Source organism: Sphaerodactylus townsendi, linkage group LG01 (genome assembly GCF_021028975.2).
Source record: "Sphaerodactylus townsendi isolate TG3544 linkage group LG01, MPM_Stown_v2.3, whole genome shotgun sequence".
In the NCBI taxonomy this organism is placed as follows: Eukaryota; Metazoa; Chordata; class Lepidosauria; order Squamata; family Sphaerodactylidae; genus Sphaerodactylus; species Sphaerodactylus townsendi.
This window is the reverse complement of record NC_059425.1, coordinates 133,985,510-134,010,788: the sequence shown is the minus strand read 5'-3', so window position 1 is coordinate 134,010,788 and position 25,279 is coordinate 133,985,510. Positions and strand designations below refer to the sequence as shown.

General features: G+C 40.2%; 1 protein-coding gene across 9 annotated transcripts in view; it reads left to right on the top strand.

Annotated features, from left to right (window-relative positions):
- Positions 1-24,719, top strand: part of ANKRD6 (ankyrin repeat domain 6) — a 76,671-nt gene extending 51,952 nt beyond the window's left edge. For 5 of the 9 annotated variants that reach the window (XM_048494437.1, XM_048494410.1, XM_048494420.1 and 2 more), the window contains 12 exons: positions 168-266; positions 2,919-3,017; positions 4,236-4,334; positions 4,692-4,790; positions 5,553-5,630; positions 7,074-7,178; positions 7,431-7,568; positions 8,310-8,486; positions 9,582-9,734; positions 10,752-10,865; positions 13,641-13,959; positions 21,583-24,719. In XM_048494437.1, coding sequence (XP_048350394.1) covers positions 168-266; positions 2,919-3,017; positions 4,236-4,334; positions 4,692-4,790; positions 5,553-5,630; positions 7,074-7,178; positions 7,431-7,568; positions 8,310-8,486; positions 9,582-9,734; positions 10,752-10,865; positions 13,641-13,959; positions 21,583-22,145 — 2,043 coding nt within the window. In that variant the 3' untranslated portion in view covers positions 22,146-24,719. The remainder of the gene's footprint in view (positions 1-167; positions 267-2,918; positions 3,018-4,235; positions 4,335-4,691; positions 4,791-5,552; positions 5,631-7,073; positions 7,179-7,430; positions 7,569-8,309; positions 8,487-9,581; positions 9,735-10,751; positions 10,866-13,640; positions 13,960-21,582) is intronic. The other 4 variants (XM_048494463.1, XM_048494446.1, XM_048494455.1 and 1 more) reach the window with 3 other exon arrangements.
- The last annotated feature ends 560 nt before the right edge of the window (positions 24,720-25,279 follow it).

Genomic DNA, 25,279 nt, shown 5'->3' with positions numbered 1-25,279 from the left:
GTTTTTATTTAATGGTCCAAAGAAGCATAGAATGCCCAATGCAGTCTAGGAATATGCAATATTGTTCTCTGTAGAGACACAGTAACTAGCTAGATTTTTTAAAAATCTTAAACTGTGAAAACTAATAGAGTACTCTAAGCTGCTGATTTTCTGTGTCTGTTCTTCAGGATGGAAACACAGCTCTCCATGAAGCCTCCTGGCATGGATTCAGTCAGTCTGCCAAGCTTCTTGTTAAAGCAGGAGCAAATGTTCTTGCCAAAAACAAGGTGAGGTGCATGAAGAAAGAAGGTTTCAGGTTCTGCTGCGTTAAAAAACAACAACAGAAAAGGGAATAAATTCTGAAACTACAGCTACTTCTTATTAGTAGTCTCAGGCAATGCCATTTCTCATCAAGTGGCAGTGTAGTTCTTGGCAGGACTTTGAATTTTCTTTTAATTAACTATTCCTTGATTATTACATCATGAGGACATTCCCATGTGGGAAATTTTGTGTTCTGACAGCTGACACAGAAAGAGCTCACAAACACTGCATTAATTATAGCTAAAAAGCACTAAGAGTTCCTCTAGAATTCTGATTAGTATGGAAGTGATTCATTGCAACTTGTGTGGGGGGAAAATCAGGGTGCAGGAAAAATGGTAATAAAAATCCATGTTATCAGAAATAAGGAAGCCAAATGAATAGGCAGAAGGAATGCATCACCCTTCAAACAAGGAAAGATTTTGTTTAAACCTTTTTGGAAACTTGCAGTATTATATTGTATTTTTATCTAGCTGTCTGTCTGTCATCTGTAGGTGGGTAGGTAGGTAGGTAGGTAGGTAGGTAGGTAGGTAGGTAGGTAGGTAGGTAGGTAGGTAGGTAGGTAGGTAGGTAGTGAGGGAAATTCTAAAAGGAGATAGGCAGGAAGGAAGGAAGGAAGGAAGGAAGGAGGAAGGAAGGAAGGAAGGAAGGAAGGAAGGAAGGAAGGAAGGGGGAGGGACTATAACAGATTAAGTGATCTGTCTGTAGAAGGAGAGTTATTAGGATTTTACAAGTTTCTGCTTCATTCAGTCAAGCAAGACTTAACTGCTTAAGTTACATGTCTAGAATCACATCAGCTTCTGAAAAGATCTCTCTGCTTTCTTCTTCCAGAAAAAGAGAGAGGCAGACACACAGGCACAGATAGACTGAACAGACACCCAGACTGAGCACTTGCATGGATAGAGTTTGCTGTTCCTATATTTAGTGCACATTCATTTGTTTTCTAGTAAATTTTTACAAACAACTCACATCTCTGCCCTATCATTTGCTCAGCTAATTTCATTGCAATACAACAAGAGTGAGTTTTCACCATGTTCACCTTCCACCAGTGGTCCTTTCTACCCCCCCCCCCCCAATAATTTCTGGAGTCATAGGAATCTTGTGAAGATGGAGAAACTGTTATAGGTAGGGTTGCCAATCTCCAGGTGGTGGCTGGAAATCTTCCACTATTACAAATGATCGTCAGGTGACAGAGACCAGTTCACTTGAAGAAAATGGCCACTTTGAAAGGTGAACTCTATGGCATTATACTCCATTGAAGTCTCTCCCCTCCCCAAACCCCACCCTCCTTAAGTTCCATCCTGAAAATTTCCCAGCCCAGTCCTGGCAACCCAGTCCTGGCAACCCTAGTTATGGGCATGGAGATTGTTTCAGTTAGGAGGGAGAGGATTAAATTGCCCACTTTTTTGTTCTTCAAGTGCAGAGGAAGGAAGGGATGATTGTTGTCTCCTTCCCTGTCCTCACTGCAACTACCTCACCCACATGGATGTTTGTCCGTGTGGACTAAGACATCCCGGGAATCATCTTTCTGAGGGCTGAAATGAACTTTTGTGGAAAGAGAACTGCAGCACCAATTCATATCTACCAGAACCTTCTGCAGACGGATTACTGGTTGCAAGCCATTTTGTCCCATCAGCTGAAATTCACAAATTAAGATCCGAAACCTTTATTAGGCATCAAAAAAAATCAACAAGATAGAGACAAACAGGGAACCAAGTAGCTGAAAAAAAATAATATTCAACATTCGTAAGGGTAATATAAACAGGAAAAAACCCCCAAAGGATTAATTTAAAGTATTAATCAGAAAATTGGCCACCATTTCCAATATCTTAGGATCCTGGTTGTTCAAGAGATAGTTCAATTTAGAATTAAGAGAGCAAGGACCTGCCAAGGTAGGGGCTATAAGAAAAACATTGTGTCTAAATCCCATAAATTTCGGGCAAACAAACGGTGTGCTCAAGTGACTCTTTCAAAATTAGGCAGTAAGTGCAAGTGCGTTTCTGATGTGTGGGTTTCAGAAACCTCCCTAGAGGTAATGTGAGAGGAAACATGTTAGTTCTAGCCCTGGTGGCCACCCATTTCAGCTTGGGGTCAGAAAGAATATTTAAATAGCAATTCGACATTTCCCGGATGCAATACCAAAATTGCTTTACCAATTAATGATTGATATTCCTGATCAAATAATCACTCCTTTATCTGGTGGAGGATCTCATTAGTGGAGATCCATTTTGTCTTCCAAAAGAGATGTAAGATCCTTCCAGATGAAAAGACATGATAAATAAGAAATAGTTGTTTAAATGACTAAAGAATCAACAAGTAAAACGCAAACTCTGTAAACTAGTATGCAGCAAAATTTGTTTATGTGTTTAGTAGGAGTTCAACAGATCACTGGAAATGCGACTGCAGAAGCAGTGGGGTGTGTGTATAATTTGAGAGAAAGCTTTGGTCCTTCTCTATCTCTTTTCAGCTTACAATTTATTTCATGTTTCAGATTCATTTTTTCATAGCAATTATAGGATATACATATTGTACAGAATCACAGAAGGAAAGCAATGCAATTTGGGACCATTATTATTTGACCTTTCTAAAGATGTTATGTATTTTACCCTCTCTTTCCTAAGGCAGGCAATACACCATTGCACTTGGCTTGCCAAAACAGTCATTCACAGAGTGTTCGGGTTTTACTGCTTGGAGGCTCTCGGGCGGACATCAAAAACAATGTGAGTGTTACAAAACTGGTAGTATTAACAACAAAAAAGTCAAATATGGCATCTAGATTGATGAAAATAATATTAAAATGGGTTAGAGTTTTTTGCACAGCTAAAGCTAGTAGCATTTACTGGAAATGATCAAATTAATGAAGTTTGAGGGAGGTTTCTCTGTTTTTTTAGTAGCAGCTGTGTTATTGATGGAAGATATATTTCCTTAAAGCTAAGAATTATGTTCCCTATTTTTATTAAATATATCTGTTACGAAATAAAAATAATATTTTTAAAAAGAAAGCTAAAACATATTTTAAAAGCAGAGCCAAAATCCAGCACAAAGGTAGGAGGGCATAAATAAATTGACTGCTGTGCTAGATTACGATTTTTAATTTATTTAAGCACAGTAGATATGTTTGCAAAAAATCCACAAATAAACAAAATAGAATCGAATGAAACCAGTACATTTTAATGCTAGTTTCAAATTGGCTAAAAATCAGTAGTGAACCAGAAAGGAGACGATGTTAAGCAAAGGATTTCAGAATTTCAGCCTAAAATGACTCATCTGCATAGTGTTGCCAGGTCTCCCCAGCCACTGGAGCAGGACAAGGTCTTAAAGTTGCCAGCTCCAGGTTGGGAAACTTTGGGAGATTTGGGGGTAGAATCTGGGGAGGACAGGGACCTAAGTGGGGTACAGGGCCATAGCGCTCACCCTTCAAGGCAACCATTCTCTTAAAGGGAACTGATCTCTGTAATCTGGAGATTGGGTGTAATTTTGGGGGGTTTCTCAGGCTTTATTAGAGGTTAGCATCCCTAGTTGTAGAACCAGAGGCAAAGTAAGGGGGAATGGTGCCCAGGGCACGCATGTGCCCTGCGTCCCTGCCATGCCTCGGAATGCCCCCGCCACACCCAAGCACTGGGGTGCACCCAGGGCATCCCACCCCCTCACCCCATTGGCACTACACCACTGTGTAAAACCAATATATCACAGTTGCTAACCTGTAAAAATCTGTGATATGTTATTAAGAAAATCAAACAGAATCTATGGAAGTAAACTGTCTGGATTATTTGAGGAAGGGTGAGAAATCAACAGTGACATTCTGTGTCCTAAATTAGTACAATTCTATGCAGAGTTACTCCAGTCTAAGCCCATTGCACTGTTAAAGCGGTGATCACCCTCTTGGTTGACTCAGTGACAAATTTTCTTATTGTGATTGCATTTCCCCCCCTTTTTAGGCAGGAGATACCTGCTTGCATGTTGCAGCCCGTTATAATCACTTACCCATCGTTAGGGTGCTCCTCAGTGCTTTCTGTTCGGTCCATGAAAAAAATCAGGTCAGTGCATGAACTTCATTACCCATTGTGCCTTTCCCCCCTCCATATAAGGCTTCCTAGTATTAGCTATTTCCTATTATTTACTTACTATAAAACAATTACAATAAAAGCATGAAAACAGCCACAATAAATAAAATTATAAAATTATGATTAGATGCTTGAGGACAGTTTTCAGGCTCCACACATACATCCTGATAGCATAAAAACTAAAACTTATTTGGGAAAACCTGCCTGCCTAATGCATCCCAAATATGGAAAGATGATTTGTGCATCTACATTGTCCACCTGCATGACATAGGATGTGCTGTATGTGAGAGTCGTAAAGTGCAAGTTTCATCTTTTTTCTGTAACTTTCAGGCCGGTGATACAGCCCTTCATGTAGCTGCTGCACTAAATCATAAAAAGGTGGTCAAACTCTTGTTGGAAGCAGGAGCTGATGGGACAGTCGTTAACAATGTAAGAGCTTGGCATTTTTTCTTGTAGTTTCTAGTTATTTTCAATTTAATGATGACTGAAAAAAATTGAAAGGATACTTTCATTCCTTCCTCCCCAAAAGCATCTTTGTACATATCACATGTACAGTGGTACCTCGGTTTTCGTTCGTAATCCGTCCGAAAAGAATCGATGAAAACCGAAACCAATGAAAACCGAGGCAAACTTTTCCATAGGAATCAATGTAAATCCAATTAATCCGTTCTAGGCACTCCAAAAATATACCAAAAACACATTTTTTGATGAATAAACATAGTGTTTAATGCTGAAAACAGTAACAAACAATAACACTAGGACCAGCTTCAGAGCCAGTGGACCAATGTCACACCAGAAAGCTGTCCAAAGAGGTCTGTTTCTGTCGCCTCTTTAAGATTTGTCTGAAATGGGGCAAGACATTGTCATTAAACAAGTTGCAGACATGGCCTGCAACAGCTTGCAGGCCATGTCTGCAACTTGTTTAATGACAATGTCTTGCCCCATGTCTGGGTGATTTTTCTCCACAACCCCCTGCACCTTACTGCAAATCGATGAAAACCGAGGCAAATTGATGAAAACTGAGACAAATTTTTCACTGAAAAAATAGATGAAAACCGAAACCGATGAAAACCGAAGGCAATGAAAACCAAGGTTCCACTGTACATAAAAGCAATGCCAAAAGTCTTAATTGCGTAGTAACATTTTAAATGTCTTTTGAAGAGAGTATCTTGTAGTTTTTTCTGTTAACAGACTGGTCAGACCCCGCTAGAGGTTGCCAGAGAACACAACAACCCTGAGGTTGCCCTTCTTCTGACCAAGGCTCCACAGGTACATCATAAATATAGTTCATTAATGTTTGTTTCAGAAAATTTTTGCTCTTGTTCTCTGTCTCGCAGCAAGCTTCCCTTCCCTTTGGGTTTAGTTTTTGCTTACACATTCATTTGGCCACTCCCAAACTCCACTGCTCCTGTGGTGAGAGAAGCCAGGGGAGCTTTTTCAAAACCTGATAAATGGTGACTTTTCCTCTGCCTTCCCCACCCAAAGGAAACTAGGACGCGGTTTGTTTTCTTTGTGTTTCTTCGCTCTTACCCACCTATATGACAGCTCTTTGAACAGAAAAAAAAGGAAGGGGCGGATGGATAAAATGGCAGTTCAGATTGGCACAGAGAACCATTAATCATTCAAGCTACCCAGCACCACAGGCGCAAATCAAAGCAAGCGACCCTCCCACTCCAGTTTTTTTTTCCAAACTAGGCTGCCTCTGCTACTTTTTCTCCTCTACTTTCTAACAGCAAGCATTGCCAGGCAAGTAATCCCCAATCCAGAAAACTGCAGGGAAGCAAACAGCCACGTGGCAAGCAGTGAGTGTCCAAAAGCCCTAAAGCTAAAGAAATACCATATATACTCGAGTATAAGCCGACCCGAATATAAGCCGAGGCACCTAATTTTACCACAGAAAACTGGGAAACTTATTGACTCAAGTATAAGCCTTCGAACTTGACTCAGTAGCAGCTAAAAACAGAAGATTTGGGAGCAAGATGAGATAGAGTTGCTTAACACAGTTAAGGGATGAGCAGCTTTCCAGCACTCTAGGAACACAAATGAACCACTGTTTTCCTCCAAATGTAGAATAATTCTGGGATTCATAGCCATGCCAGCCTAAACTTTGCTCCAAAGAAAGTCTTTGTCTTCAGCAACATCAGTATTTGGCAGTAAACTACTGTATGAAGAATTGTATTCATCTAGAATGCAACGCACCTATAACCTTAGGAGAGAAATGCCTCGGTTTCTTTTAACACACACACATACACACACTAGTTGTAATGCTATGCAGGCTGTCCTTACAGCTTGTTTTTATGACTCTCTGGTGTGTTAGAAAAAAAGCATCAACATGCTTACCGGATCCCCACAGCAGCCCCAGCTCTGGCCGCCATCTTGGAATTACCGTGTATACTCGAGTATAAGCCGAGACGGGATTTTTTAAGCATTAAAAATGTGCTGAAAAAGTCGACTTATACTCAAGTATATATGGTACCCTATATTTAAGTCCCTCACCCATCCATTAAATTGATGATGTGTTCCAAATATTGTCTGTGATAGGTTTGTTGATAACTCAGTCTAACATGGTTTAAGTATTCTGTTCTCTGTCTTAGGTAGGATTTTCCTTTTCTGCTGCCTCCCCCTAGAAACATGCTGATATCTTAGACTTTCCCTTCTTGTATCAGGACTGGAATGACTAGATCATACTGGTGAAAATGTTGCCTTATGCAGGTTTTGCGCTTTAATCGTGGAAGGAGCCTGAGGAAGAAGAGGGAAAGACTTAAAGAGGAAAGGCGAGCTCAGTCAGTACCAAGAGATGAAGTGGTTCAGAGCAAGGTACAGCTAAATTTTACCCAGTTTTACTTCACTTGAAGGCTAGGAATGTAGCACAATTGAAACTGTAGCCCTCTTGAAACTGTTTGAATCTGCTGTGGAAAATTCACATTTTGAATCACACAGCAGTAGAAACCTGGGCAAAAATATTAGTACTGGAGAATACTGTAGTTGGCCATGCCGTAAGCATAAGAAGCTATCTCAGAGTTTTGAATCCATTTAATCTTTGGTTATGTGTATTTTATACTGAAACAGGCCAGTGCCTCAGCTGTGGATGACACTCACAGCAGTGACCAGGCCCCTCAAGGTATATGTGACTTGAAAAATGAAGCCCAGCTGCCTTCGTCCGAACTCAAGGGAACAAAGAATAAAAAGAAGAAACCGAGAGAAAAGGTAACAATAGATGTCTCCTCTGTTGCTTTATACCAGTCATATCCTTCCTTTGTCTTGTCTTCCATTAAGGGTAGGTTTGTCACTTTTGCCTGCTGTTGTTGGCTCTAGTATGAGACATGGAGTCATAGTAAACATTTGTGGAGATCAGTTCCCAGAAAAGTTCCCAGGACTGCTTTCATGTATATCAAATTCAGTATGAACAGGACTGGCTTAGAAGAGCAGTTGGCCCATCTAGAGTGTGTGATGGGGGGAGGGGGAATGCAAAGGGAGTTGTGGAAGCAGCGGGGCCTTATGCCAGCAGATTTGCCCTCACTGGGGCACTTACCCTGGCAGGGGGCAAATATGCTGGTGGGTAGCCACTGCAGCCCTCCACGACTCCCAAACATGGTACAGAGTGGGGCATTCTAGAGGCGTGGCTGGGGGTGGAGTCAGGCTTAGTCGTCTTCCTCCCTATCTTTGCCTCCTGGGATGTTAGTACCGGGGTATGGACTGAAGCCACCCTTTTGCGTGGCATAAGCCCAATGGAGGGCTTTTTAGTGAGGGAAAGGTTTTTTTAAAAAAATGTTTGCATCCTCATATCACTAAAAGGCCCTGGGGAGGTGGGGGAGCGGCACTGTTCTTGTCTGCCCCAGGGCTCTGGATTTGGCTGCCCATGTCTTAGCTCAGATTTCGATTAAACCATGCCATATCCTGGTTCAAATCACCATTCAAACAGTAATTAGAGCTTGTTCTGGGCTACAGGTTTCAGCACACTCAGATCCCACATCACCAGCTGACCAGCAGATGCCTCCTGGCGCACATCAGAACTTTGCCAAACGCAGAAGTAGACACCGTTGTGCATCGCCTCCACCTCCCCATGAATTCAGAGCCTACCAGTTGTATACACTTTACCGTGGAAAGAATGGGAAGATCATGCAGGTAACTTACCAGCTTCCCATAACTGGAATATCTTTTGGGGAAATAAAAATGAAAAGAATTTTCAGTACAATCAAGAAAATAATAGATAGCTCACCCTGCATTATTTTGAAGAAGATTGGCCTTCATTGTGTGGACTTGTGCCATTATGTTTAAACAGTTCAAGATTTCTGAATTGTTTTCCAATCACAAGCTCAATGAAGATAATGTTTAAGAATGATTCAAAATTGCTTGTACTGTTGGTAATCATGGAGAAATTAGGATTCCTGTTAAAATAAAAAGGTCCATGTAAAACCAGATTATTTTCTAAAGAGTCTAATTTATTTCACTGGTAATTGTTGTATTTACATTATTGCACAAACAATAGGTTCTGCTTTTCCTCATACTAAAAAAAATTGTAATCTTATTTCTGGCAGGGGGGTTAGGCCGGATGTTGTATATTTTTATGTTTTGTCATTATGAAGACATTAATACATTTTTTTCAAGGACATTCAAAGATCATCTACTTTGGAACTTATTAATATATTTCTAATAGGAAGCTATAGTTTTGCAGGATTAGGGAAGTCTTGATTCTAAACAGCTTATATCCCCAATGAGTGTAATGAGTGTAATTAATACTTTTTGGCTTAGATTTCTGCTTAACTTGAAACTAGGAAGCTAGAAAAGTTTTGGTGGTACTGTTTTAATGAGATTTCACATAGTATAGGTCATAACTGTGAATCTACTATAAATGTGAAGTGGTCCTACCTCCTGTGTAAACTCATAGCAGCACAAACATTCTTGAAAAATTGGTTGTAGTCTTGACTCTTTAGAGCACTTAACATTTTTGTCAATCTTGCTCAGTAAATAGAAATGCAAAGAATGTGCTCTGAACTCTTAAACATAGGTTGACCTATTTATTTTTAGATCCTACTGATATTTTTATATATGTGGTTGCCATCATCTTGGTCATTTTCTTCCTCTATTTCCAAGGGCTTATGAAAGGGAACAGTAGTTAGCTATGATTACCACTGTTGTACTCTTAGCCAGCTGAAATTGCAAAGGTCTTTTTTTCCAGAGCAGACAGATGGGTTACCATCGTTGTTCATTTCTTCACAGGCACCAATAAATGGATGCCGTTGTGAGCCACTGATAGATAAAGTAGAGAATCAGCTTGCGGCAGCTGTGGAAGAAATAAAAGCTGAGTTTGTGACCATACAGGATAAGATGAATAGCAAACTAGGACAGATGGAAAGCAAAACTCAGCATCAGGTAAAGTAGCATCCCAAAACAAGGCATTCCTGTAAGTGTCTGGAGCATTCCACTTGCAGGTCTGCGTTTCATTCATTCATTCATTCATTCATTCATTCATTCATTCATTTATTCCATTTATATCCCACCTTTTTCTGGAAGACTCAAGGGGGCTTACAATAAAATATGTGGAAGCTGCTTGAAGTATCTGTAGACATTGTAAGGGGTTGGGAGGGAGTGGAATTGTGGTGGCAAGTTCTGTTTCATGCCATGTCCATTGGGACAAATATATGGAGCTTAGATATATAGACATTTTGGACTGCCTCTGCTTGATCAGGAACCCACAGTGTTCCAGTGAATTCACACAGGCTGGCAGTGGGGCTGGGTGCGGATTGCAGCTTGGCATCAGTATTCTGATGAGTTCTCTGTGTTCTCCTTCTGTCTCCTTAAAATGTGTGTAAAGGGCTTTGTGTGGCTGTTGTATGGATTGCCCCTGGTCTGCCACTGATGGCAGACTTTCTTGACTGTTGGTAGGAGCGTGGAAACACTCACAGTAGAGTGGTCCAGTGTGGAAGCCTTTGCATGCCAGCTTCCCTGTGGGGAACATAATGTGTATCTTGGGCCTTATGTTACTTCTCTAGTTTGCATCTTAAAACTGTCAAGATTGCTTTTTGCAATGCAGGCCTTGGAAAGAAAAATAATAATGCCTTTTAAAGAACAGAAGACTTCTTTGAGCACTGAAAGTAAATTGATAAAACTTGTTCACTGTTGTACCCACTAGGTTTATGCCGGCTGGGAAATGAAATAATTGTAGTACACGAAGTTTTTAGAATTATTTCCCCTGCCCCCATGACAATTGCGATCTTTAAGGAATATCCTGATGGACTGATTCCTGTTTAGATCTAGTTTTGTCATCCTAAGTAAAACAAATTGAAATAAAAGAGCTGGCTGCCAGGAGAGATTTGTTAAGTAATGAGATGTAATGAGTCAATTTATGCATTGATGTCTCTTCTGCTAAACCATTCTGTTCTATCACAGCTTCGTGTTTTAGACAAATTGATGGCAGAGAGACTGTCAGCAGAAAGGACAGAGTGCCTTCATCGCCTTCAGCAGCACTCTGAGTTGGAAAGAAATGAAAGAGAGAAACAACAGGTAAGTTAAAAAAATAAATATTTCATATAGGAAGGGAGATCTACAGAACTCTAAAGACTAACCAATTTATTATAAAAGGCTTTTGTGAGATGGAGCCCAGCTTCCCAGATGTTTTAAGTATTAGCTTCATATACACCTACATGCAGGTTATGGGGCTAAAAGGTGATGAGATGCCAGATGATACTATGTGATATTTCTGTGCAAATGTTCAGATCTATATAAGGTAATATAAGCACAGTAGCCATCAAGGACAGTATCAACTAGTGGTGATTTTAATCTGCCTTCTGTTTGCTGTGATAATTTCAAATTTAAAGTATTGTCAAAGGCTTTCACGGCCAGAATCACTGGGGTATTGTGTGGTTTCCGGCGTGTATGGCCATGTTTTAGTAGCATTTTCTCCTGACGTTTCGCCTGCATATGTGGCTGGCATCTTCAGATCCTCTGAAGATGCCAGCCACAGATGCAGGCGAAACGTCAGGAGAAAATGCTACTAGAACACAGCCATACAGCCCGGAACCACATAGCACCCCAATTTCAAGTTTTGTTTCCATCAGATATTGGCCATTACAGAAAGAACAAAGAGGAAACACAGACACATTAACAAAAGAAGAGGAACAGTCAAGCTTTCCCCCTAACAGTATAACAAAATTGATAACATTCGTTTATCAAAAGCAACATAGGATTTTCAGTGTGGTGTAGTGGTTAAGGTGTTAAATCCCTACTCTGCCATGAAAACTTGCTGGGTAACCTTGAGCCAGTCACACACTCTTAGCCTTTACCCTGAAAGGTATGTGGATGGGAGATGTCCAAGAGATATCAGGAGCGTGATGCAGAGACAGGCAATGGAAAACCACCTGTGAAGGTCTTTTTGAAAACCCCACAGGATCACCATATGTCAGCTGTGACTTGGCGGCACTTTACACACACACAAAGCACAGCCTGCTGATTGTGGATTTTTTATACCTGTTAGCCAATATCAACTGTAGGAACAATGGAGAAATCTAGAGGGATTTCACTCCTCGGGTGAGGTTTCGTAGAGGGAAAAGATGGTGTATAATGAAAATTTCTGTACTGTTTATCATAAATCTAGATCCTAAAAAACTTCCCAAGGTAACTTTTTTGAAGGTCACCTTGAGATCAGTGCTCAAACAGACCACCTTCCACAATTAGTTTGGCATAAGCTTTCCTAGATCTTTTAATCCATGAAGTTGCCTGATGTACTTTTCCAAGAGTAATTTCTGTACTCCTGTGCCCACACCAGTTGAAACATCCAGAGAGTTTCTAAGGAAAAGAAAGAAGATGATTTGAAAAGAAAATACACTGCCTGCCAAATACATTAGTTCAGAATGTACTTTCTGAACAGAACTAATTTTTCCTCCAGGTTGCTTTACTTTGATGTTGTGGAAGATAAGAGAACCAGCTACTTGAGCCAAATGTGGGGGCATCATCCAGTCATTCTTCACATGGAAGACCCTTTTGAAATAGAGACCTAATCTTTTTAGTTAGAGGGCATTTCTGGTTACACTATCGGAAAGCATATTTTTGCCTTTAGTTTCCCCTGCACATCCAGTCCTGACAACCATCACACATGGTTTGCATAGTGAAATTGGTTGTCTTCTTTTGGACAGCTATGGAAGTGAAAGAAACCTGCTGAGTAGATTCAGGATAATCTGAAATGAGTTGATCACTACTCAGATATCAATTACATGTTCTGAACATTCTTTCCTACTTAAGAGAAGATAAGACTTCTTTGCACTATTTTTTAAAAAGTAGAGTCCTTAAAAAGAAAGACACAAAGTGATTCAGAGGATGCCAAATTGTCCAAATTAATTGCTTCTCCTTCCTCTAAATCTTGGTGATTTGGTACTGCTAACGTAATACTGGTCTTAATTAATGCATGCATACATGATAGCTAATAAAGGGTCTACTTCACTTAAAAGCCACTCATTTGATTGATTTTCATTACAAAGTTTATCAATTGGTTGGGTGGTTAATAACTGATTAACCATAAAATCAAGACCATAAACCTTCCCAGTTTCATTAAAAAGTGGGGCTTGTCTGTCTCAAGGCAACTGGGGCTTTCTCTCCAAATTGCTCTCCAACATACTTTGCTGTTTGCAGTCTGTAAGGAAAGTACCCTCTTAGTATCATAATTCCTCATTTAAGTCTTTCAGATTCAAAGGCCAGTTCCCTTCTGAGTAACCATCAGGTAAATTAGAAGATAACCCATTTTCTGTCACAGGGTGGGTAAGTTCTAAAACATTAGTTTCTTTAAGTCTTGAGGGAGACTTATACTGTGACATTTCACAGAAGCTTTCTTACTATTAATGAACAGAATAGCAAAATACCAATTACGTTAGTAGCAGACAATTTTTATAGACTGAATGGAACAATAATAGAACTGCAGGTGTGCCCCACCTCTCTTTGTTTAGTCCAATAAGCACTAAATCTTAAATGGGTCTCATCTTGCTGCACCTACATTTACAGTCCGAATCTGCTGTAGCTCCGGAACATAGTAATAAATCACAGGGTAAATGTTTGGATTAATCGTTCAAAGGTGCAGTTACCCTAGTGACCTTGTAACATTGTAAGCAAAATATGCGTTATGTTAATTTTCAGCAACCATATTAGGAAGTAAGTCCTGTTGAACTTGGTGGGATTCACTTCAAATAAATATGTTTGGAGGGAGCTGCAAAAACACGCCCCTTGAGCAGCTGGGAATTGACAAATGTGGCAGTTGTTGTACCTTGACATTCATGTGGGGTTTTCTTGCAGGTTTCGTTGGTGGGGGAATTGAAAGCATGGTGCATGTTAAAAATACAGAATCTGGAACTGAAGCTTTCTGGAGATTCTAGATCTTCAAGGCCAAAATCTGTGCAGTCCACATGCGAATCACTCACTGAGACCTTGGATATGGAAAATCTTCCTAGTACAAAGGACTGTAAAACAAGCCAGACTCTGCTGCAGTCAGATGGTTCACACCAGCATTCTTGTATTGCTCTTCAGAATAGTATCTCAGAAAGTACTAGTAGGAGTCAAGCACAGCAAAGCTTTGGGAAGCAATATTTTGTCGTTCAAGACGCCAACGCAACAGGTATTTTTCTTGTGAGCAGTTTTCCAGAATGATAGGTGTGTTGGTTGTAACAAAAACAATACACAGATATTTCTATTTCCACAATCTTTTGGCACATTCCTTTAGTCCTTCCTTTGCTAAAATGAAGCTTAGTCCATGCAAATAGAATGATGTCAAATTTTAATGATCCCTAGGATTTGTATTCTTTTTTTCTGCTTACATGCATAGCTTTGGTGCTAATACAAATACATAAAAATTATTGCATAAACTTTTGGGGACCGGAGTATGAATGAATGAATGAAACCTTTAATGGCATAACGAATAAATACAATAAAAATAGATTAAGATCTGTTTAGACTTATAATAAATAGGAATTAGAAAACTTAAGCCATTAAATTAAAGTTATGTCTAGTAAAAATTTAGGAACGTTCAGTAATAACAGCGCACAAAAATCTGGCTGTTGGTTCAAGTATGGCAGTTGAGTTACTGTCTAACAAGAACAAAGTTTTGGCAACATCTGAAGAGTGCATTAAACCAGCCATAAGAGGACTGAGTAATTTTTCCTGCTCAGAGTCATACAAGGGTCAGTGATGAAGAACATGATGAACAGTTTCCCCCAGACCGAGAATGCAACTACAGGTTCTATCAGTAGTTAAAAGATGGAACTCTCTGTTGTATCATCTAGTGGAGGGAAGAACGTTACATCTGGCCAGGGTGACCACTCATCTCAAGTTAGGATCATGTAGGAGATGGAGATAGCTGGCTGTGATACAGAAACAGGGCAAGATACTCAAATGAATTGGAGAACAAACTTTGTTTGCTTGGGCCATCAATTTTTGTGACTCTTGCTCAAGAAGTCTTTGCTATATTAGCTGGTATATATCGTTGGCAGTCATCAGTAGTAGAGAATCCAGTGACAAGGCCAGGGCTTGCAGTTTAGTGTCTATGCAGGCTCATCACTCCGTTGAATACAGGAAGGTGAAAGCATTGGAGGTGAGGCTGGGCTGCCTGTTGGAGAAGCAATTATGTAACCAGAACCTGAAAGTACGACACCAAGCTTTGGTTTCCATCAGATGCTGGCCTGCTTCCAAACACAGGGCAGCATAGGGCACAGAGTGGGGGGTTCCAAAAATCTTATATAGGAATCTAGATTGAATTTGCTCAATTTCGATGTTCCGTGCTTGTATCCACAACGGGCTGCCATAAAGAAGCTGTTGACCCACTTTGGTATTAAATACCTTTAAAGCTGCTGGAATGTATCTGTGACCCTTATTATGGAAAAACTATAGCATTGGAACTATAGCATTGCAGGACATTTTACTCAATGCTAGCGCTTTATTCCTGTGGTGTGTCCGTTCAGCATTGTGATGGTAGTTAAGGCCTAGGTATTTAAAAGTCTTCACTTGTTGCAGATAGTTGTTGTTGAGGGGCCATCGGAAAAGGCATCACAAGTTAGAAAAAACTACAACTTTAGATTTAGAATAGTTTAAAGTTAAGTTGTTACTGTTACAATACTCTTGACAGCCCTTAAGAAGTCGTCTTAGACCCACTTGGGAGCGTAAAAGTAGGAGCGTGTCATCAGCATAGAATACGATAAACATTTTAAAAGGCCCTAGAGATGGTGGATGGTCATCAGGTGCTGAAACTGCAGTAGGAAGATCGCTCAAATAAAGGTTGAATAAAATTGGAACAAAAATGCACCCTTATTTCACCCCTTTGCTAGTTGGAATTGGGGGCGGGGGTGAGCCAACCTTGGCGATTACATTTCACTTTGCAGGATGTAGTTATGTGCTAAGCTTTAATCAGGGTAATCAATCTTCCATCAACACCAAAAGACCTCATCTTCCTCCAAAGGAGATCTCTAGATATGGAATCGAAAGCCCCTTTAAAATCCAGGAAGGCGGCATAAAGCTTAGAGTTCTTGCAACAAGAGTACTTGGCAATCAAGGTGTTCAGAACCAGGCAATGATCGAGCGTAGATTTGTCAGTAGTGAAGCCAATTTGCTCAAGGCCAATGATTTTATTTTTGGAGATCCAAGGAGCAAGTTTCTCTAATAAATGCTTTGCATAAAGTTTGCCTGAGATGTCTAATAGGCTTATTGGTCTATAATTGGAGGCTGAGTTGCATCACCTTTCTTGAAAATAGGGATGAGTATTGCTTTGGTCCATGAAGGAGGGATTATTCCAGTTTTATCGATATAGGTGAACAAGGATGCCAAAACAGGTGCCCACCAATTTTTAAACAAAGATCTCAGGAGGGAGGGAGTCTGGACCAGGTGCTTTGCTTCGCTTTAATTGGTCAATCAGTCTTTCAGTCTCAGAGGAGGTAACTGGTAACCATTCTGGAAAGCTTTTGAGTTGTATAACCTAAGTAGAATCTGTCTCTGAGGACGCGCCTCGGAAGATGTCGGTAAAGTATTGCTGCCATACGTCGATGTTGATGTTTGCAGAAAAGTTGTCAGACGGGGCGGAATTACCAGAAATGAGTGACCAGAATTTCTTAGAGTCTTTCTAATTTCTTGCCTAATTAGGGAATCCTAACTGTCCTTCATAGCTAAGATCTTACAGTGTTTGATCTGATCTCGTAACAAGCTCTGGGTGTGGAAATAATCTTGAGGAAGCTCAGTGTGGTTAGAGCTGGCGCTTCAAGTTAAGGCATTCAGCATTCAGTACAACAGTGGTGAATTTGCCTAGGGACAAAGGGTACCCCATGTCCCCTGGTGCCCCCCATTTGGTCACATGGGGGGCGCCAAAATTTCAGGGTCGTTTGTGTGTTTTTTCCATTTTTAATGTTTTACGCATTTTGGCCTGCAGGGGGCGCATTTTTAAAGCTAGTGGCATCAAACTTTCAGGGTATCATCCAGAGACTGTCCTGATGATACCATCCAAGTTTGGTGAGGTTTGGTTCATGGGGGGCAGAGTTATGGACCCCTAAAGGGGGTGTCCCCATTGTTTCCAATGTGAGCTAACAGGAGATGGGGGCTACCCATTTGAGAGTCCATAACTCCCCCCCCCCCGAACATAACTTCACCAAACTTGGGTGGTATCATAAGAATAGTTAACAGGCGATAGCCTGAAATTTTGGTTTCACTAGATTTAAAAATACACCCCTGACAGGCACCCCAAGAAATTTGCCCAAGATTCCTTGTTTTGCAATGCTTTGGCTTCATTGTTGCCAATGGAGAATTTCTCAGTGTGTGAGCAGGCTGCACATTTTTGAAGATAGAGGCACCAGACTTTCAAGGTGGCTCAGGAGGCTCTCCTAGTAATAGCATCCAGGCTTGGAGACCTTTGCTTCTGGGGGTTCAATTTTATGGCCCCCCAAAAGGCTTATTTTGTTACCCTGCTCCTGAACATAAAGATTGCTGGCTGAGTTCTCTCAGAACTCTCTCGTGCCCCCCACCCACCCCAGAAGCAAAGCTCACCAAGTGTGGATGCTATTACCAGGAGACCTCTTGGAGCCACCTTGAAAGTCTGGAGCCTCTATCTTCAAAAATGTGCAGCCAATGTTTACACACTCACAAAAATTCCCCAGAATCTGCCAGGCTCTTCAGCAAGTTCTGTGGTGGGAAAAATTACTTTTCCCATCATAGACTTCAGTGGGGCTTTCTGTTATGCCCAGCTGGCTCTGTGGTATAAAGGTTTCAATGGGAGGCACTGTGGTAGGGGTCTTGCTGTGGGTGGGTGCATTTCCTGTAGGGTTGCTGGTGTGAGTCTCCTGAAAAGAGCCAGCCAAATTTGCTAAAATGTGTGTGGGAGAGGAAAATGCTCTGAGCACCCAGTTGAAAGTGAACCTGATTCCCACACCATTTGCCCCTTCCAAGCAAACTTTAGCAAAATTGTGCCCTTTAGGGGTCCATAACTTTGGCCCCCCTGAACCAACCTCACCAAACTTGGGTGGTATCATCAGGACAGTCCCCGGATGACATCTTGTAATTTTGGTACTGCTACTTTAAAAATGCATCCCCTGCAGGCCGAAAAACACCAAAAATACCCAAAAAAGTCGGAATACCTTGCATTTGGATTCGTCCATATTTGGGCAGGACATATTCGGACAATTTTTGTCCAAATATGCCCAAATTTGCCCAGATTCTGTCCAAATCTGGTATTTGTTTCATCTGAACCTTCAACCCTAGACAGTGATCCTTTTTTGGGGGGGACCCCCAAACAGCGTCACTTTCAGTATTCTTTAACTGAGGACCCCAGATTCTCCCTTTAAAGTGGTTTAAACACCATTAAAAGTGATGCTGTTTGGGGGTGGATTCAACTGGAGGTGTTTTGTGAAAGATGATTCTGACATTTGTTTGGTAAATGTTTTGCTGGGGGTGATTTGTGAGAGATTTACATGCTTAATACCCACTTGCAATGGCTTGGCACTGTTTCTCAGGCTAACAACCTACCTCATAGGGTTGATGTGAGGACAAAATTAGGAAAGAGAGTTGGTGGGGAAGAACCATGTATGTTTTACGGGGGGTGGGCGTGATTTGTGAGAAATGATGCTGACATTTGTTTGGTAAATGTTTTGCTGGGGGTGATATGTGAGAAATTTACATGCTTAATATCCACTTGCACTGGCTTGGAGTTGTTTCTCAGGCTAACAACCTATCTCATAGGGTTGGTATGAGAACAAAATTAGGAAAGAGAGTTGGTGGGGAGAGAGCCATGTATGTTTTGCTGGGGGTGGGAGGTGTTTTATGAGCTGGTGCAAAAATCATTGTTTGGTCATTGTGGGGTAGGGTGGCCGCCCATACTGGGGGGGGGGGGCACCAGCTCATGTTTTGTCCCCAGGCTCCAGTTTGCCTCGATTCGCCTCTGCAGTACAATGTTGTTAGCTTTCCTGCAATTGGTAGAATGCACAGGAACAGATCCAAATTTATGTCTGATGTTGTTGACGAATTCCTCAAAGGAGTCTGTGGTCCAAGTAATAAATTGTAACACAGATGTAGGTTTTGAGAAAAAGAAATCATGAAGGCTAGCAGCCAAGGTGTCACACCATTTGGAATTTTCCATAATGGGCGGAGTGTGGAAAAGAAAATGTGAGTTAGAATTTATAGTTAGACAAAGAGGAAGATGATCACTCATATGGTTGGGTTGGATATGAAAGTCCAATACGTAATTAAATAGACGAGGGGAAATTAGGAAATAATCTATGACACTACAACCCCTAGATTGGCCAATTGGCCATGCTGACAGGGGCTGATGGGAATTGTAGTTCCTGAACATCTGGAGAGCCGCAGGTTCCCTACCCCTGCCCTAGATGAAATGTAAGTGAATTATCCTAAATTTTTATATGGAAGAAGCCCATTGACATAAGTGAGGGGACTGGAGTACCACAAAGTGGTTGGTCTTCTAGGTAATAACTAGAAGATCATTGTAACACAGTAACACATTCCAGCTGAGGAATTTCCATTTGGTAGTAAGTAATGCCTTTCTCTTCCTCTGCCATCATTTGTTCCTCCCCATCCTTCTCCATAGAAGAGGATTGTTTTGAATTAATACTTCTGTGTAGCAACTGGCAGAGGCAGATCTTAGTACCCATTGTCTTCAGTTACTTACTTTGTACTGTGGCACTTAAAAGAATGAGTTATCTTGGAATGTTATCAAAGAAATCTCCAGTTCAAGTCTCATCTCGGCCCTGAAAATACAGGTTGGCTTTGAGTAAGCCCCTGTCATTCAGCACCATTTGTCTGTCTGCTTCCCAGAAATAATATGGGAATTATTATAGTTTGCATTATCCATTTCTTGTAATTTAGATCTGAATTTAGACCTCATGAACTGAAATTTGTTCATGATGAGAATGAATTTTATTTGTTGTTAGGCTCTATTCACTTTCTTCCTCCTCCAATTAATCACAGAGCACAGATGACATCTGGACTCTGGAGATTTTTTTAGTCTTAACTCCTGTTTGCTGTGATGTCTAGTTTTGTGAGTTCCTTGCCTAACAGCCAGAATTCTGTACCAAGATTAACCCAAGGTTTAGGTTCCCATATGGTAATATCAAAACAAACTTCAGTTTGTTGAAGTGCCCTGTTCAGATACTTAATTATTTAAAATATTCATCTCCTTTCATATATCCTTGGACTTAAGACATCTAACAACAAGCTCAAAGACACTAAAACAATTTAGTAGTCCATCAACCAGATTAATCATCAGGACTTTAAAAGGAGGTAACTGGACTAACTTTGATTCTGCTGCCTAACTTCTTATCTAAGTGTGGAGTAAGTTGAGCTCTCACAAAAATGCTCAAAATTTAAATGTTCATTTTGTAAAACAGTCCAATTGCTCTTTTTGAATTGTCATTTCCTAAGTGTCCCTGCTCCTTAGATCTCTAATCCTGTTGGCACATACAGCTATAAATAAATTGTAATAATGTTTCCATCACTGTAACTGTCTTTGAAGACAGAAGAATCAAGATATTTGAGAGTGTATGTTTGGTGTAAAGACCAAGCCAAATTTAACACTAAAAGGTGCTATGAAGAGCTTAATACAAAATTCTAATTAGCAGTTAAAAATATGATGCAAAATATGATGCAGTGTAGATTGAGACTCCTCTGGATTTTTTTTAAACACCCAGAGAAGACCTCTTCTTCAAACACAGCTCCTTTATTTCACTGGGAAGAGAGGTTATATGTGTCCAAGAAAGAATTTCAAAGTACACTGAAAATTTTATATCATGTTTTGAACTGTGAAAGAAAATTTTATATTAAATCTTCAATGACACCTTTGGGCTTTATCTTTTACTCCTTTCCTGGTGTTGTGTGTAGCCCACTTCCTTGTTAAGGACATTGCAGATAAACGGCTCCTGCTTAATGTACTGACGGCTTTCACAGCTGGAATCAACTGGCTGTTGTGAGTTTTTCACTGTGTGACTGTGGTCTGGTATCAGACCACAGCCACACAGCCCAGAAAACCTACAACAGCCTGCTCCTGCTTAACCCTTCCCTCCCCAAATCAGTTGCCATAAAAAAAACCTTTGAAAACCTGTCATTCAAAATGTCAGTGACTCTAAAATAATCACACTCTTCTGGATGTCCCACCATGCCTTTGGAACAGGAGATAGCTCTTTGAAGGGACCATGGCTTCCCAGTAGCTGCTGTGTACTAGTGTCCTTGAAAATAAGCATGGTTTGAAAGGATGATTAGGCCTACTGGATATTTCTTGTTAACATACTTAAAGGAAAATGACCTGAATTGGAAAAGTGTTAAAGTGATAGGAACTGTGATAACTGTTTTAATGTCCAAATTATCCCCTTGTAAGATACTTTGACCCTTCTTGCTGGGTCAGTAAATCCTGCTGTGTTGGCCTACTCAAGACCCAGATCCCAGCCTCCTGTTTGGGAATGCCTGCTACCTGTAGTGTAAATGGGACTCTCTGGGCTGGCTCTCACTTATATGTGTTTTACTTGACTTTTGAATGATTGATTACATTTGATAACAGACAGCAGAATCATCAGTTTTGTTCCATTATGGAGTGCTGTATCTAGTTCTGATCATAGATGCAAGTCTTCACTTAGTGTTACAGTAATTTAGTGATCAATTTGCACCTGTCAACATACCCTCTAGCCTTTCTTAAGGAGGGTCTCTGCTTTTTCATCATGTTGTTCCTGCAGGCAATACTCACTGTACTTTCCCTCCTTATTTAAAGGAACAGAGCAACAGGTAGATATTGCTGGTTCTGCTCCTTCTGCAGCATCTCCTCAAGTTGTGAGACCTAAGGACAAAGCAGGTTACACCAGACTGCAACAGGAATTACCATTGTCTGAATGCTCAGGTTCCAAATTAAGGCATGTTAAAGTACAAACTGTTTCACAGGCCTCTGCAGAATGTATAAAGCCAGAGCCACAGAATGGTCACTGTACAGACAAAGGAACTCAAACCAAGAAATCAAGCAGAAGTGGTCAGTTGAAGCACAGGCCCCACCAACATGCTCCAACTCACTCTGCACAACACCAGCAGACACTTGCTGTCCCTGACGGCAACCAGCCCAGCCGGCAACTGGGCAGCACTTCTCAGGCGCTGGAAATTACGCAGTATTTTTTTGAGGCTGTTTCATGTCAAATGGAGAAGTGGTATGAAAGGAAGATTGAGGAAGCTCGGAGGCAAGCTGATCAGAAGGCCCAGGAAGATAAAACAACCCTTAAAGAACACATTAGAAGTTTGGAAGAGGAACTTCATAAGTTAAGAACTAAGGTGCAAAAGGAAAATTAATCCTTGCTCATGAACGATATAAAGGATCTTATATTTTCACAAACAGCAATTAAGCTAATTTTTGGAAGGGGCAAGCTGTACCACACTTTTTGGATTTGTGGCCTTTTTGGGTGGTGAGTTTGTTCATTCAGTAATTGCGAGTTATTGTGGAGGAATGTCTCCTTCAAAGTGGGGAAACTATTTTTTTCCTTGCTGGGAAAAAATTATCCCCATGTAGTATGCCAGTTGTGACTGATATCCTGTGGAGAATGTAGCTGCATCACCTGTCAGTGCCAATTATACCACTATGATAATGAGTGACACCAGCCCCTCTTTTTCCCCTCACTAATATATGTCAATTTGTGAAATTGTTTTATACATTTAAAAATTATTTTGAAACTGAGCATTCTCTTGCTATTCCATTTAAGCTCCATATTCTTTTCAAAATAAAACAATATAGTCAACCAAGGCTACCTCTTCTTTCTACATAGCTGTTCACTGCCATTTTATAAATCCTGTGGTCCTGTCTGCCCAGATTCAGCTATGTGCCATGTGTGTGTGTGTGTGAAAACCTCCTTTCATGCACATAACCCTTAGCTCATTGGTTGGGTGATTACACATACAAATGAGTGCTCTGTATGTGATTGCCCAGCTCTATTAAGCAATCAGGCCTGCCGGTGCACGACCCTGTCAAATAAGATCATGTTGACCCGCTGTTTTTGAGAGGAAGCAGAGATAATAGTTGACTTCAACTTTTTAGTCCTCCTGGACAATAAGATAGAAAGTATTTCCTTTTAAAAGACATTCACTTAACAACTTGTCCTGATTGAAAATTCCTAAAAGGTTAAAAGCGTGTTCTAAAATCATGATGATTGTTTGATGTTCCACAGGCTAGATTTGACTCCTGACTTGTCATACCCTTTGGTTTACAATATGCAAACATGTTTATTTGTATGCCTGAGCATACATGCTCAATAACTGTGAAGACTTCTTGTTAGGCTGGTAGAAGGCCAATTACTAGAAGGCCAGTTAGAGTGCCAGAATATACTTTCAACCTGTAGACTATTTTTGATGAATTGAATAGTTCTGGATATATAGAAGATGATTGTGTCTTTCTACAAATATTCTTCACTGTGTTTGTATAGTATGAGCCATCTTTTGCCATAGTCACTCATAAAACCTGCATTTTTCCATGTAGTCTTGATGGACTTGGAAACCCCATCTTTAAAAAATGTGCTGCCATTCAGCCTTACTTTTGATTTTTTTAAAAATTGTTATTTTTAAAGGTGTGACTGAATGTAGTAGCGTATACTACATTCTTCAAACATTCTTCAGACATTCTGTAGAAATCTGATGGCTTCAGCTGCAGGCTATATATAATGTTGTTTGGGCAAACAAACTCCACCACTGTTATTTCCCCCCCTAGTTACAAATTCCCCAGTCCAGTGAAAGAATCTGTGTAATCACTCATTAGATTTTGAATTGATATCATATATTGGATACAAACACTATGTTGCTTAAGTGAGAAGTACATTGATGTACACTGAAATGCTCATCCCCACTCATATTCCCAGCTAGATTAGACACAAAATACATTGTCACAGAAGTGGAATTCAAATAATAGATCTTCCACTTCATCCAATGGTTAATCCTCTTGAATTAAACCCTTGAAAAAGACAGGTAATTTGTATGTATGAAACTACATAAAAAGTCTTTATGAGTGACGTCTTGTGTTTTATGATCCAAATAGTTTTTAAAAAATATTCATCTAGAAACCAATTTAACTCCTGTGGTTTATAATAGTGTTTGGGGAAAATACTTTTAATTTAAATTCTGTAAGGAATTCTGGGAATAAGTTACAGTTCTGCAAAACAATAACTTTGTTTTGTAGAGAAACCCAACTGAAAAATTCCTAGTTTTTAATAACACACTTTATATTCTAATCGTCTGTGCAGGTGGGGTAGTAACCAAACTGACTCTGTATATTATTTTATTTTGAATTGCCCTGAATTTTCAGATTTGAGAGCTGAATTGATTTTTCCTTTTCTTAAACTGACTCTATCTCTTTAGAAACAGTCGTCCTTGTTACTAAGATATGAAGATGAACAGGTAACATAGCTTGGGGCTAAATTTTTGGCAGCTGTAGTAAAATCACATTGTAACTCAGGTGACATATTGTAACTCATGTTGTAATGTAGGCTTCTCCTTTAGCGTGTAATGACTTGCTGTTTATGACCTTTGTCGCAAAAACTAATTAAGAGGAAGTAATAGTTTTAATAACGTATTTTGTACATTCTAATTGTAACTGCTCATTTTAATTATACTCTTTTTCCTCTTGCGTATACAAAAATGTGCTGCAGAGTTAAACACACAAAGTAATCAGAGCTACAGGTACAGCAATACTTTTTCAATTGCATTCGTTACAAATGATGGTGCCCCCCCCTCCACCTTATGAGGATCTTCACACAACAGCATGTGCACAGCCCACTGCTATATACTGTATATACTCGTGTATAAGTCGACCTGCATAAGTCGAGGCACCTAATTTTACCACAAAAAACTGGGGAAACTTATTGACTCGTGTATAAGTTGAGGGAGGGAAATGCAGCAGCTACTGGTAAATTTCAAAAATCAAAATAGATACCAATAAAATTACATTAATTGAGGCATCAGTAGGTTAAATGTTTTTGAATATTTATTTCAAAGAAAAACAGTAAACTAGCTCTGTAAGCCCTGATTATCCCTTTAAATCCACTCAGAAGGGTGTGTGTGTGATTTAAAGGAAGAATCTGGGTAAAATTTGAGGGTGCCTGTCAGGGGAGGAATGTTTATGTTAGCAGTACCAACATTTCAGAGTATCTTTAGGAGACCCTCCTGATGATACCATCCAGGTTTAGTGAAGTTTGGTTTAGGGGGTCCAAAGTTATGGACCCTTAAAATGTAGCCCCATCTACTATTAGATCCCATTGGAAACAATAGGGGATGGGAGCACCCCAAAGTTTTACCACAAAAAACTTTACCACAAAAAAGTTTTACCACCCCAAATCCTCTGAATAACAGCAAAATGTGTGCAAAATACCCAGAAGCCCTGGGGTAAGTTTGGCATATATAAATCCAGTTGAAAACTCTAAGACACTAATAACATAGCATAGATT